General features: G+C 49.2%; 1 protein-coding gene and 1 pseudogene across 1 annotated transcript; one reads left to right on the top strand and one right to left on the bottom strand.

Moving 5' to 3' along the window:
* Positions 1 to 1,716: 1,716 nt before the first annotated feature.
* On the top strand, positions 1,717 to 4,260 carry LOC125141075 (annotated as a pseudogene).
* Positions 4,261 to 5,837: 1,577 nt separating this feature from the next.
* On the bottom strand, positions 5,838 to 14,011 carry golga5 (golgin A5). The gene is made up of 13 exons (XM_027166965.2): positions 13,840 to 14,011; positions 12,383 to 13,036; positions 11,512 to 11,715; positions 10,083 to 10,302; positions 9,840 to 9,963; positions 9,170 to 9,373; positions 8,890 to 9,060; positions 8,091 to 8,219; positions 7,853 to 7,951; positions 7,374 to 7,596; positions 6,866 to 6,971; positions 6,474 to 6,537; positions 5,838 to 6,348 (listed from the first exon to the last, which is right to left on the bottom strand). The coding sequence occupies exons 2-13, from the start codon at positions 13,026 to 13,028 to the stop codon at positions 6,265 to 6,267; spliced, it is 2,274 nt and encodes a 757-aa protein (XP_027022766.2). The 5' UTR covers positions 13,029 to 13,036; positions 13,840 to 14,011; the 3' UTR covers positions 5,838 to 6,264.
* Positions 14,012 to 15,000: the final 989 nt, after the last annotated feature.

The raw sequence follows: 15,000 nt of genomic DNA, 5'->3' as shown, positions 1-15,000 counted from the left end.
CAGTTTACTTTCGCTTCTCGCGACTTCTGATCCTACCTCACAGCTCCCTGGTTTTTTGGACTGCACTTTGTCTTCAGGAGGACATATCGCTTGATCAGCCTCTGCCGAACGTGTTCGTCCTCAGCCAGGTTAACTTCGCGAGCCGCCCACGCTCGCACCCCCCTTTTTTTCCGTAGGCTGCCCGCCTGCATTTTTGCCTTTTTTCCCTTATGGCGCTCTCCAAAGCGGCTCCGGCTACTCCGGTGGACGACATATCGCGAGCCTGCCCGGCCGCGTGCGGTGCGCTTATCGCCGCGAGGGATTCCCATCCCTTCTGCATTGTCTGCACGGGTCTCAAGCATGTGCAAGAGGCTATTGATCTGCCGGAGAACTGTAGCCATTGCCTGGTGCTCCCAAAAAAGCTCCTGCGTCGCAGGCTCAAGACGGCCACTTCCCAGTGTGTCGACTGCGAGCTGTCCGACTCGGAGGGGGAAAAAGGCGACACCGCCGCGCTCCCGGGGGCCTCCCGTGGTGCGGCTTCCTCTGACTGGGCCGACATGTGTCCTTCCCCGTTTGAGGATTTACTACCGGCCGACAACCGCTTCCCCGAAGGACCGGCAGGTTCCGGGGATGAGGCCGAGGCGGGCCTTCTCGAGGGTTTGGATGACGACGTAGCCATCCCGTCTTCCGCGGCCCCTCAGGCTCCCCCCGCTCCACCTCAATCGGTGCTGTTGGAGCTTTGCGAACGCGCCGCCGTGCGCCTCGACATCGAATGGCCGGCTCTCCTGAACGCTTCGGATCAGGAGAGGGATGTATATGACGGTAAGCTTCTAGGGCCTCCTGCCGGCCCGAGGAAGCAGCTCCTGCCCGTCCTCCCTGCATGTGCAAAACACATGAGTTATTGCTGGGGAGATCCGCTTGATCTAAAACACGGTCTCGCGGGGCTTTAGGTGAAGGATATGGCGGGTCTGGGCATAGGCGACCCCCCCGTGATCGAGCCTTCCATCGCCAGACACCTTAACCCATCCCTGGGCGGGCTGCTCGCCACATCCAAGCCCGTCCTCCCGGGCAAGATGGATCGTTTCTCCGCATCAATCCATCAGGCGTCTTATAAAGCCTCAGCTCTTTCCATTCGAGCTCTCAATGTCTCCTCGCTGTTGTCCGCATATCAGGCTGAACTCCTGCTGGATTTGGGCCAGCAGCTGGAGAGTGGGTAACCATCCCCCGATCTCTGGAAGGAGATCGTCACGGTCAATGACCTCGTCCTCCGCAACGCCCGTCAGGCTGCCCAGGCTAGCGGGCGCTCTATGGCTTTGTCGGTGGTCGGAGAATGTGCGCTGTGGCTCAACCTATCTGGTCTCCCCGATAGTGAGAAGCGCCGCATCGCTGGGGCGCCAGTTGAGCCGGGTCAAGCTCTTTTCGGCCCAGCCGTTGCGCTGATGCAGCAGCACTGCGTTGATAAGAAGAAGGAGGACGAGGCCTTCAAACTGTGTCTTCCTAGAAAGCCAGCGCCACACCAGACGCCATCTGGGCGGCCGCCTAACGCTCCTGCTGCAGGACGCCAGTCCCACTACGCTGGCAGGTCCAACAAACCCCGTGGGAAGCCACAGGCTCAGCAGGGCGGGCCCCCTCCCCCCCCTGATAGGCCCTGGGGTAAGACATCTTCGCCGCGGCCATGGCTCGGAGGCCTCCTATGCCCGCTCCTTCTGTTCCGAAACGTAAGCAGCCGACCTGATGTTCGGCCTCTGGGGGTCTTCAGTCCGCGTTCATGGGTGGCCAGCCCTCCGGACACCCGTTCTACCCTCCAGGTTCACCCGTCCAAGAGACGGAGGGTCTCCTTCGGCGAGGTCAGCCCCCCCTCGCTGGCGAGGGTCACCCTTTGTTCCGCACAGGCTTCACCATTCCCCGTGTCACCCAGAGTGCGTTCCCCGGTCCCAGTAGGGACGGCCGTGGGATCGAGTGCAGAAGCAGTGTCACCAAACACCCCCCTTCGCACACCTCTCACATGTTCAATAAAGGCTACGACGGCCCCAGTTTTTCACAAAAAAATTATGAAAACTTCTCTGGTTTGGCCACTGGAGGGCGCCATCATGCCATCAATAAACAGTCCGGCCCCGGGCGTCCCGCCCTCCCGTGTAGGGGCGCTCGGGAGTCACGTGACAGCCTGGCTGTCTGTCTCGGCCCCCGATTGGGTGATTCACACAGTCACGAGGGGTTACAGACTTCAGTTTGTCCAATCACCCCGCGGTACGGAGTGGTCTGGTCCCACACGGACCATGGCTCCGCCCACATTCTGAAAGACGAGATCTCATCTCTTCTCGAGAAGGGAGCGATTCGAGTTGTACCCGCGCAGCTAAGCGATCAGGGGTTTTATTCTCGTTATTTCCTGGTCCCAAAGAAGGACGGATCTCTCCGTCCTATTCTGGATCTCAGAGTGTTGAACAAACATTTACGGAAATACAACTTCAGAATGTTAACACACGGCTCTCTCATACGTTCGATAAAGCGGAACGATTGGTTTTGCTCGATCGATCTGAGCGATGCTTTTTTCCACATAAGCATCTATCCTCCGCACACAAAATTCCTTCGTTTCGCCTACCAAGGCGTATGTTACGAATTCACAGTCCTTCCGTTCGGGGTCGCGCTGAGTCCGCGGACGTTCTGTCTGTGTGTGGAGGCGGGGCTTGTCCCGCTGAGAATAGCGGGTCTCAGGATCCTGACTTACATAGACGATTGGCTTATTATAGCCGATTCGAGAGAGAATGTGATTCAGAGCACTGCCCGTGTGCTCTCACACATCGCTGCGCTCGGTTTCAGAGTCAAAAGAGCATGTGTTAAAGAGCAATTTCACTCCCGCTCAGGAAGTCATATTCCTGGGTCTGGAGCTGAATTCCGTCGCGATGCGCGTGCGTCTAGCGCGGGGGCGCGTCTCTTCATTCATGAACTGTCTATCGCGGTTCAGGGAAGGGGCGCGGATACAGTATCGCACATGTCTCAGATTACAGGGTCTTATGGCTTCGGCTGTCCATGTCTTGCCTCTAGGTCTTCTGAGAATAAGGGCTTTCATGAAGTGGATTTTGTCCCTTCATCTCTGCCCGTTGCGCAATCTTTTCCGCTTTGTCTCGGTGACGCGCGTGTGCATGGCCGCGCTGCGCCACTGGAGAGCTGCGGAGTTTTATGCACATGGGACCCCTCTCGGGGCGATCATGATGCGGAAAGTGGTCACGACAGATGCCTCCTTGACAGGGTGGAGAGCCACTCAAGAGGGCAGATCAGTGAACGGTCTGTGGCCGATCTCACTTCGCTCAGCCCGTATGAATTACTTGGAGCTCCTCACTGTGTGGAAAGCTCTGATGCATTTCTCACCCCGCCTGCCGGGGCGCCATGTGCTGGTACGCTGCGACAATACGACAGCTGTAGCGTATATCAACCGTCAAGGCGGCATGGGCTCCTCCAGGCTTCACGCTCTGGCTCACAAGCTGTTGGAATGGAGCACGCGGCATTTTCTGTCGTTACGGGCGACTCACGTCCCGGGCCTTTTGAACAGGGGTGCAGACCTTCTGTCGAGGGGGAACCCTCTGTACGGACAGTGGAGGCTCCACCCCAGATAGTGGGACTGCTCTGGGAGAGGTTCGGCCAGGCTGCCGTCGATCTCTTCGCCTCGCGCAAAAACACCCACTGTCCTATGTTCTTCTCGCTTCGGGACGAGGACGCCCCCCTCGGCGTGGACGCTCTGGCTCATCCATGGCCTACCGTGCTGCTCTAAGCTTTCCCTCCGCTCTGCATGATATCCCCGACCCTGGCCAGGATCGCAGTGCAGGGTTTATCTCTGATCCTCATAGCCCCCAGGTGGCCCAAGGCACCTTGGCTAGCGGAGATAATTCCTCTTCTGTATGCGAAGCCGTGGCCCCTCCCGTTGCGTACAGACCTCCTGACCCAGGCGAACGGGGAGATTTTTCATCCTCACCTGGGCAGGGTGGCTCTCTGGGCCTGGCCCGTGAGAGGGCCAATTTGAGCACGCTGGAGTTTCCCCCCTGTGCTATCTATGATTGCAAATGGCGTGTGTTTGAGGCGTGGTGCGAGGAGCACCAGCTCGTCTCCTATCTGTGCTCAGTCACTGATATTCTGGGTTTTTTACAGGGCCTTATCGATCGTGGCAGGTCTTTTTCGACAATTAAGGTCTATTTGGCAGCTATCGCTGCATGTCACGCCGGTTTCGGCGACACTACGGTGGGGCAGCACCCCCTTATCCGTAGATTTATAAGGGGCGCGCGCCGCTCCCTGCCGGTCACCAGGAGTGTGGTCCCGGATTGGGATCTCTCCATGGTGCTGGAGGTGTTGGCCCAACAGCCTTTTGAGCCCCTGGGGGATATCTCCCTCAGGTTGCTGTCCTTCAAGACGACGCTGCTCCTGGCTTTGGCTTCCGCCAAACGTGTCAGTGATTTGCATGCGCTAACGGTTCATTCCTTGTGCACCAAATTCTCGCTCAGCGGGGATAGGGTTTGGCTTAAGCCTAACCCTGCCTTCATGCCTAAGTGCTTTCCGGCCTTCACTGGTGGTGTGATTGAGCTCTCCGCTTTTCACCCTCCTCCTTTTTCCTCTGAGAGGCAACGCCTCTCTCGCTGGATTGTAGAAGCTATCTCCTTAGCGTATGAGTCTAGGGGCGTGCAGCCTCCAGATGGCCTCAGGGCTCACTCCACTAGAGGCTTGGCTGCTTCGTGGGCTCTGTTTGGGGGAGTTCCCTTGCAGGACATTTGTGCCGCAGCAAGCTGGTCCTCTCCGCACACACCTTTGTCAGGCACTACCGGCTTGATGTTACTCGTACCACCGTGGCTCATGCGGTCTTGAGTGTGGGCTCTTCGTAGCCACGTGCACTCTTGTCAGCCCTGTCCGGCTGTGCATGTTTTCAGGCATATGGTCTTCTCCCCGCCATACGCTCGGGTTGGTCCATTTACATGTTTATTTACATGTTCTTTTCCGGCAGGCTGCCCGCTTGTTGGACGTCAGCGAGGTTTTAACATGCATGTTGCCGCATGCTGTGTTTCCCTTTGGCTGAGCTTTTTGCCCCGCGCAGTATGTTATGTCTGCTGTTTTGTGACGTGCCGAGCACCACCTTTTTGGCCGTCCTCTGGCTAACAGGGCCTCGCTGTGAGTGTATTGGGCAACCGGGGAGTTGTCTATATCTCCCATAAGTGGATCTCGAACACGAGATGATGAAAGAGAACATTAGGTTACTGTCGTAACCCCGGTTCTCTGAAACATCGAGTGGAGAGATCCACCAAGTTTGCCCCGCTTGCTGCACGAGAAGCGAATATGTACACTGAGGAAAGGCAGCGCGTGCAGGTGCATTATGCACTCGGGTAAGGGGCGTTACTTTACCGGCCTTGGCACGCGCTCCTGTCTGTCAAGCCAGACTTGTTGCAATTGGATGCTTCTGTAGAGGTCAGGAACAGATGCCCTTCCCATAGGTGGATCTCTCCACTCGATGTTTCAGAGAACCGGGGTTACGACAGTATGAATTTAAATAAAAAAAAACTCCCACTGTCTCGGACTAGTAACGTTATCTGAAGCAATTTATGCAAACGCCTTTCCTCCCAATCTGCGCATGATCGTTGACCTATGCAGATGATCAAATAGGCCACGCCTCCCCGATGACGCAATATCTGTTACGCTGTCCTGAAATCCCTGAAAATGAGTGCCTGCCGTACAAAGTTTGTGCACCCCTAATCATCACACTATACCATGTTATAAAGGTTTACACCTTTTACTGAGAGGCCCAAATAACATTAATGTTACTCCAGTAAAGATTTATTGTGTTCTGTGCAAACACAAACACACATAAATAGGGCTGAAATTTGTCCAGTTTTAAAATGTTTATTCACTTTTTACCTTCAATCATATTTTATTAGATTTGAAGAAAACAGACAGCTTCGTCTTTGTCTTTAATGTCTGTTAAAATAAACCCAAGTGAAGTGTTACAGTCGTGTAGTAACCCTAACCAGGAGTAAAAATAATAAGCAAATCTTCCACAAGGAAAATAAAATAGAACCCTGTCTTTAAACGTGTCGCTCAAATCTGTTTCCTCGCTGCAGATGATTCGTTTCAAAAGAAAAGAAGAGAAGGAGACGAAGGACGACGAAATAAAGAGGAGATGAAGGAATGAGAAAGAAAACAAGGTTCGATCAGAAAGCGCGTTCGCTGTCGTCCAGCTGCTGACAGACGCTCCGGCTTCATTCTATACATGTAGAGCATCTGATAAAGATTTCATTTAAATAATAAAGTCTTCTATCTGCCATCAGGATGAGACTGTGGGTGCATCTCAGGTGTGTATGTCAGCAGGACGATCATCACCCAGAGGTGCAGTAGTGCCTACAAACACACACACACACACACACACACACACACACACACACACACACACACAAACTGAAATCACACCCATCCTACAACGTACCAAGACGCAGCAGAAGTGTCTGCATTTCATCTTTACTCACCATATAAACAATTACAAAGACTCTAGCCATGGGGTAGCGTCTGAGAAAGATCCCTAACCGGATGCTGGGGACAAAAATCACAAAACCTGATTGACACATTGGATTTAATCAAACCAATGAACACATTTTGATTCAATTTACTGTAATTTAATTCCCCAAAGTTAATTCACACTAAAAGGTTCATTAAGTGATTCACATAATATGATTCATGCATAGTGACTCATGCAAAAATAGACCCAGGCATGTTGAATCACACAAACTGATTCATGTAAACTGATTCACACACACACACACACACACACACACACACACACACACACACACACACACACACACACGCGGCTTTAAGTGTATTCCATGTTGTTCATGACCAGGAGCATTTGTGCTTTTACCTGAAGCGATCTATGGTGCTGGCTGCTTTGCGCACTTTCCCGTACACACCCGACTCCGAGCCGTCCTGATCGCCGAACAGCAAAGGTGTGTTTCTCTGCCTTGCACCTTCACACAACAGAACAACAGCAATCACACAGTGTCATGACCAACACTGATATATCCTGAGGTGTTGTGCCTCATAACAGATCGAACCGCTCAGAGGATTCAGACTCAGGTGACTATACGAGGACCGAGGGGACGTTTTATAGCTAGTATCAAAAAACTGTTTACTGTTTATTGTGATTGTCTCCAATTATTGCAACCAGAATACAAAATAAAAGCAAGACAAAAACACCTTTATAATATAACACATTATTATTATTAATTTTTTACAAGACATGAATGCAAAAACCTCTAAGGAAAAGAATTCCTGACATGGAAATAACAGATAATAAGTGGACTTGTACAAGAGCGAGGTTCAGTCTGCTCTGTTTGGTCAGAACTGAATGATGTGTACATCTCGCCGACCTGCTCCCTCTACGGTGGCCATGTTGATGTGTGAGCCGCCGCTCTGGCCTCTCTGGACGCTCTTCAGCTGCTGCTCCAGCCGCTCTAGCTGGAAGACCAGCGAACTCTTCTCTGTGCCCAGAGCCTCCAGCATGGTCTGTTTCTGGATCAGGGTCTCAGTGAGCTGATGAAGACGGCCTTCCAGCTCCGTCTGGCTGCTGCTGCTCAGAGCCTTATTAGTAAGCTGGAGAGAGAGAGAGAGAGAGAGAGAGAGAGAGAGAGATTAATTATCATGATGAACTACAAAATCCAACAAAAACAAAGCAAGCAGAATTCCCAAAATAAACAGAGACATTCAGAAAGAGTCATTAAGAAAGTGTGTGCGTGTGTGTATGTGTGTGTGTACGTGTGTGTGTGTGTGTGTGTTTGTGTTTGAGTGAGAGAGAGAGAGAGAGAGAGAGAGAGAGAGAGAGAGAGAGAGAGAGAGCGCGACATCCCACCTGGTTCCTGAGTTTCTGGATCTCGTCCTCTCTGTCTTTGATGCGACTCTGCAGCGTGTCTTTAGTGCGATGATGTTCCTCCTCCACATAATTCATCTCCTGTCACACACACACACACACACACACACACACACACACACACACACACACCAATCTTTATACATCAATCAGTTCTAATCTGACTGGCAGAAATCCGTCCTTGTGTTCATACACACAGACACAGAGGTATCCAGCGTACCTGTTTGCAGCGCTCCAGTTCAGCCTCAATCTCTTGTTTCTGTCGACTCACTTGGGAGTTTTGCTCCTGTAGCTCCATCTGCTGCTCTCTCCAGCTCTCGGCCTCCACCACCGCCTGGTTCTCCAGCTCCTGTAGACCACAAGGAGCCCATGATTTTCATATGTAACCTCTTCGTGACGCATGAAACAGAAACATATTAATAAAGCAGAAGACTCAGATTTAAATCAGATCGTGCGTAACAACTGTCTTACATTCTAATTCATCTGAGTAATATTTCCACAGGCACGATGAACCTCACCATCTATTTATAATCAATAACTTATTTATTACCAAAACTAGCTCTTTATGCTCTTCTGTTACAATCCGAACCTTTTCTTTACCGGCTAACGATAGCTAGTAAAACAGGCACAGAAACCATTTAACTTGCTGATTATCAATCATTTATTATCACAAATGTCTGTTTTTGAGAAGAAAAGCCACCGCTAATCAGCACTAAAAGTGATTTAGCTGAATAGCGCTAACGCTAGTGATGCTGCCTCGCTCGTGTTAGCTAGCGAGATGTAACCGAAGTCTTATGTAGAAAAAGTAAATGAGACAGTATTTAAACTGCAGAGAAAATGTTGTAATCTTTAAAAGGTTTTAAACATATGAAGTAAACAAGCTAAACAACGCTACAAAAGCAGGCAGCCGTCGAGTTCACTGACAGCAGCTACCATAAGTCCGGTTTCTAGCCATTAAACAACACGCAGATAAAAAAAAAGTGTTAGTAAAGTGTCTAACGTCGGAGCGCCGCATGAACCTGTATTTCTGAACGTAAGCTCTGTATCTGAGCCTGAAGCTTCTGGATCTCCTCCTTCTGGAGCTCCTTCTCGTGCCGTAACTCCTCCAGCTCCACTTCAGCTGTTCCTCCGGTGTCCAGCGCCTCCAGAGCCGAGCCCTCCTTCAGACTGTTGATTAGTTTCTCTTTGGACTGAAAACCAAATGCACTTTTGTGACCGACATTAAACAGTAAAACAAACCGTTTGAACTCATTAAGTTCTTTGGAACAAACATGAGGTGTAGAAGTGGAGTTGTGAGACCTGGAGGATGCGTGAGGCTTTGTTCTTGTAGTCCTGCAGCTCCTGCTTGGCATAATCAGCTGCAGCTCGCGAGCTTCTGGCCTGCTGCTGGAGCTCCTCGGCTCTCTGTCTCTCCTCTGTCGCTCTGCGCTCCGCACACTTCAGCGATTCGGCCAAAGTCTGTCGCTCGGCCTCCGTCCTCGTCAGCCGAGTCCCAAACTCGCTCTAGCACAAAACAACAAAGTGAGGATGGGTTCCCCCTTGAGTCCGGTTCCTCTCAAGGTTTCTTCCTTTACCAATTTAAGGCAGTTTTTCCTCGCCACTGCTGCCTGAGTCACCTCAGACTTGCTCATAGGGGAATAAATACATACACACTGTGAACTATATACAACTAATAATAACCTAGAATTTTTATTCTGTCAATAATTTTACTTTTATTATTCGTTATTTCCTTTATCATTAATTATGTTTACCTTCTGCTCTGTGTTTATGTTCTGTAAAGCTGCTCTGAGACGATGTCTAGTGTAAAAAGCGCTATACAAATAAACTTGTGTTGAATAAAAAAAGATCAACCCTGTTGTGACATTTTATTCTGCACTCATGTTTCCAGTCTCTTAGAAAAGAGCAACATGTCCACAGGATTACTGGACCATGCGAAGGACAAGTTATTTGTGTGAAGTGTCTTGCTGACCTGCATGTGTCTGTAGTTGTCCTGCTCTCTGGTCAGAGTCGCCTCGGCCTCTCGGAGGCGCTCCTGCAGAGTGTGTAGAGCTTGAGAGTGCAGACTGTTCCCCTCGCTGTTGTCCTGCAGGATCCTGTCATCACAAATATCCTCGTTCACAAGCCCAAAGGTCATACAGATACATATGGCAGACATCTAAACACAACCTAAATCACTTCCTGAAACAGATTAATAAACAGAGCGGTGAGATACCTGGTCCTCTCGCTCTGAGCCTCCTCCAGGGCCGAGCTCCTGGACTTCAGTAACTGATCCGCTTCGTCCAGTCGCACCCTGAGCACCGCCAGCTGAGAGTCCTTGGCCGACAGAGCCTGGGTGAGGTCATCAACCTGCGCCCTCAGCTCCCTGATGGCATGGTCCGAGCGACTCCGCTCCGTGTTCCACTTGTCAGAACGAGAGCGAGTCTGGTTCAGCTCTGAAGAGACACGAGGAAGGTTAAACACACAAACACAACAAACACCAGACACACACATCACAATGCTCATTAAAAACATCAGACTGTGTGACGAATATCATCTTATTACTGTTAGGATATAAACTATAACTTATTACTGTGTCATAATAAACTTTCTCTTTTCTAGAAACTTTCTTAGAATAAGGTTCTGATTTTTTTCTCTTGTACCAAATTAATTTTACATTTTAACTGATTACTTCTTGTGATTAATGATTTTGCTTCATAAAAGACATTTATAAAGAAGCTAGAGATTATTACAGTACGAGTTATTCACACAGACCTTTATAATAAAAACAGCTCAGGCTGGTAATAAAGTGACTGACACACACAGGCCACACCTCCTTTAAAGTGACTGACACACACAGGCCACACCTCCTTTAAAGTGACTGACAGACACAGGCCACACCTTAATAGTGACTGACACACACACAGGCCACACCTCCTTTATAGTGACTGAGACACAGGCCACACCTCCTTTAAAGTGACTGACAGACACAGGCCACACCTCCTTTAAAGTGACTGACAGACACAGGCCACACCTCATTTAAAGTGACTGACAGACACAGGCCACACCTCCTTTAAAGTGACTGACAGACACAGGCCACACCTCCTTTAAAGTGACAGACACAGGCCACACCTCATGTATAGTGACTGACACAGGCCACACCTCCTTTAAAGTGACAGACACAGGCCACACCTCCTCTAAAGTGACAGACACAGGCCACACCTTCTTTATAGTGACAGACACAGGCCACACCTCCTTTATAGTGACAGACACAGGCCACACCTCCTTTATAGTGACAGACACAGGCCACACCTCCTTTATAGTGACAGAGACACAGGCCACACCTCCTTTATAGTGACTGAGACACAGGCCACACCTCCTTAATAGTGACTGACACACACACAGGCCACACCTCCTTTATAGTGACTGACAGATGCAGGCCACACCCCCCTTTATAGTGACTGACAGACACAGGCCACACCTCTTTTTTTAGTGACTGACACAGGACACACCTCCTTTATAGTGACTGACACACACAAGCCACACCTCCTTTGTAGTGACTGACACAGGCCACACCTCCTTGCAGCTATAAGCATTCTATGTGTATTTTTACATCCTGTATTAAAGGAGCTGTAAACGACAGAAATAAGCATGTGCCCTCGCACCCTCCTGTGTGTCCTTGGCTCTCTGGATGAGCGACGCCATCTCCTGGTTGAGTGAGGACACTTCACTGCGCAGGAGCTGGTTCTCCAAGCGCAAACCAGACACCGCCTGACTGAGCTGCTCCTCCTGAGATGGACCCAACTCCACCACAGTGTGAACATCTGCAACTGCTGCCAGGCCTGAATCTGTGCTGTCTGGTGTGTCACCTAGAGAGAGAGAGAGAGAGAGAGAGTGTGAGTGAGTGTGAGTGAGAGAGTGTGAGTGAGAGGGAGAGACAGAGAGGGACAGAGAGAGAGAGACAGAGAGAGAGAGAGAGACAGAGAGAGAGAGAGAGAGAGTGTGTGAGTGAGTGTGAGTGAGAGAGTGTGAGTGAGAGGGAGAGACAGAGAGGGACAGAGAGAGAGAGACAGAGAGAGAGAGAGAGACAGAGAGAGAGAGAGAGAGAGTGTGTGAGTGAGTGTGAGTGAGAGAGTGTGAGTGAGAGGGAGAGACAGAGAGGGACAGAGAGAGAGAGACAGAGAGAGACAGAGAGAGAGAGAGAGAGAGTGAGTGAGAGGGAGAGACAGAGAGAGACAGAGAGAGAGTGAGTGAGTGAGAGGGAGAGAGAGAGAGAGAGAGAGAGAGAGAGTGTGAGTGAGTGAGTGTGAGTGAGAGGGAGAGACAGAGAGAGACAGAGAGAGAGAGAGAGAGTGAGTGAGAGGGGGGGGGAGAGAGATTTATTAGGGAGAAACTATATATATATTTAATGAACTACCAAATAAAATAAATAAATAAATAGATAGATAGATAGATAAATAAATAAATATATATTTCAGGGACATTTTAAATGAAATATAATTCATCTCTCTGACTCACAATTTACCAAACTAGTACCTTCTCGAGTGACGTCATTCTCAGTCTTGGTGCTGTGTGTGCTCGCAGTGAGGGAACTGAGGCTGGACGTTCTGGACAGAGCTCGTGTAGAAGGAGGAGTAGCCGGAGTGGACGGGACAGTCACCTGACCCTGAGACGATGCTTCAGCCACACCAGTCATCAGGACAGCTGTGTCTCTCCTCACCTCCTTCCTGTCGCTCTGCGGTGGATCTGAGCTGTTCAGGAAGTCAAAGAGCAGATCATCGTCCACTTCAGATCGTCTGGGCCTCACAAAGTTGGATGAGGCTTTGACCGGACCACCACCACCACCACCACCACCGCCAACACCACCAACACCACCGCCACCGCTAACAGCTGAACCCAGAAGTGTTGTGCTGGACACGTTAGCTGTGCCTGCTAACGCAGTGGCTTTGGATTTCTTAATGTTCTCGGCAGCAGCAGAAACGAAGCCGTATGTCTCGTGGGACGTGTAGCTGTGAGGTGGCTCGTACGGAGAGCTGTACGGAGTTACATCCGGCTCCAGAGGGTTGAAGGATGCTGAGGAAGAACTGTGGCTCGATGGCTTGGTCAGAGCGCTGGCGGCCCCCTGGTCCACTTTGTTCAGGAAATCCTCGGCTCGACCGGCTAGATCGACAAACCAAGACATCTTGGGGTCTGAAAGCAAATTCATATTTTGTTGGTTCTGAAAATATTGGCACCCTCCATGAAAACGAGCAAAAAAATACAACATGGAAATGAGTGATATTTTCATCCTTTTTCTTTTATTATTCGTTATTTCTTTTATTATTGAGACAATGTCTATTGTAAAAAGCGCTATACAAATAAACTTGAATTGAAATTGAATTGAATATCAGAATGACAAACAGTCTTCAGTCTAAATAACTAGTGCAATGTTTAATGTTTCAGACAGAATAGTTTAAATGATCAACCCTGAACAACACGGAGCCTCTTCCTCTGCTCTAGACCTCCATCCAGACTCTAGGGACTCTCTCTCTCTCTCTCTCTCTCTCTCTCTCTCTCTCTCACACACACACACACACACACACACACACACACACAGTGTATCTGCACCAATACTGTCGTGGCATCTTTTATGTGTAAACTCCTGGAAGGTGTCAGTACTTTATTGTTACCTGTAGAAGGTTCATTAAAAGGATCAAACCGGGAACTTTTTACATCTCATTTTGTTTTGGGTCACTTTTTCCCCTACCCGTATTCCGACAAAACCCGCCCCCCTACGGTGTTATTGGCTCGCCTGTCATACTGACGCGAACTCCATCGACTAGACAACTAAATTATCCAATTACAGAAAGGATCAGGGAGAACGCCATCCAATCCTGAACGAGGGGGTGGGATTTACACGAATATGATTGGGGAAATAAATTCCACTATATTAGCTAGTCGAAGCTAAAACATTCATCATTTAACGTTAACTTCAGCTACTTTAAGCGCGATACCTTTTCTGTATCAATGTCCAGAGAGCAAAACGTCAGCCGGCATCTTCTAGAGAGAAAATAAACCCAGTGCCGTCGCTGTTAAAACTATTCTCATTCCCGTTTGATCATCACAAACCCAAAGCCTGCTTGACGTGGACCAGGAACTGGAAGGACCCCAAAACAGAGTGTCCTCTGATGCCTGAGCAAAAAAAGAACGCACCACAAAACAGGCTGTTCTTAATGATGCCTGAATGAAAAAAGTTTCGAAGATAATAATAAACTAATCCTTCTATCAATAATAATAAATGTGTAAACAAAGCAACTCTCTAATGTGAGCAGCTAACAGATTACAAATGTATAACGGTATATTCCGTTTCCGCGGAATAAAATGTCTACCGTTCAGGTTTTTCTATTCCGTGCATACCGTGAAATTTAAATGAGTGGGCGTGGTTAACCTCACGTGTAGCACGCGTAGATAAGAATAAAAACATGAAGACATGCATGCTGATAAAGAAGTCCCACAAACCAATCCCGAGCAGGAGGAAGGACTTGTGAAACGAGGCGCGACATCAGTGGTATGGACGTGGTTCACTACTAATGCTAAATAAAAGAAAAATTAATAAAATAAGACGAGAAAGCCTATTCTGTGTTAAAGGGGTATTTAATATATTAAACACGTTCCTTTTGTTGATTTACCTGAAAAATTATTATTCTTATTATTGATATGTACCGCTACGGTGAAATGAAATAACTTATTCCGTGAAACAGATTTCTGGTCACTCCGCCCACCCCTAGTGTTGTAAAGCTAATGTTGACATATAAAATCACCAAAACAAACACGCCCCTAACCCAAACGGGTCCCGCCCCTGTATCGATAGCTCCGCCCACACACACATACGTAACCCAGGCGACTAACAGAAAGAAACGTGTCTTTATCATAGCTGAAGGGAAGAACAATACGATTGTAGATAAACAAACAAGCAAAAATGCCACACAAGCATAATGATGTAAAGGACAAAGGCATATATTAGTTCTGTGTAACAAAGCAAAACCAACGTTACTCACCTATCGAGAAGGAAAAAAGCGCCTCGGCGTCTTAAGTAAAGTCGGCCACATATTCACAGGTGGGAGTTTCCCGAGTCGATAACTCCTGAGCTAAACGCTGTTACTACACAAAACGCG

This window comes from Tachysurus fulvidraco, chromosome 4 (assembly GCF_022655615.1).
Source record: "Tachysurus fulvidraco isolate hzauxx_2018 chromosome 4, HZAU_PFXX_2.0, whole genome shotgun sequence".
Classification (NCBI taxonomy): Eukaryota; Metazoa; Chordata; class Actinopteri; order Siluriformes; family Bagridae; genus Tachysurus; species Tachysurus fulvidraco.
This window is presented reverse-complemented; position numbering and strand designations above follow the sequence as displayed.

What these genes read in the sequence shown, in the direction of transcription:
- golga5 (XM_027166965.2), bottom strand. Translation starts at nt 13,028, where the DNA reads ATGTCTTGGTTTGTCGATCTAGCCGGTCGAGCCGAGGATTTCCTGAAC. An exon ending in AGCCAAGGACACACAGGAGG is followed by an intron (nt 10,303 to 11,511) that starts GTGCGAGGGCAC and finishes GTGTCTCTTCAG; the next exon opens with AGCTGAACCAGACTCGCTCT. An exon ending in GCTCAGAGCGAGAGGACCAG is followed by an intron (nt 9,964 to 10,082) that starts GTATCTCACCGC and finishes TTGTGATGACAG; the next exon opens with GATCCTGCAGGACAACAGCG.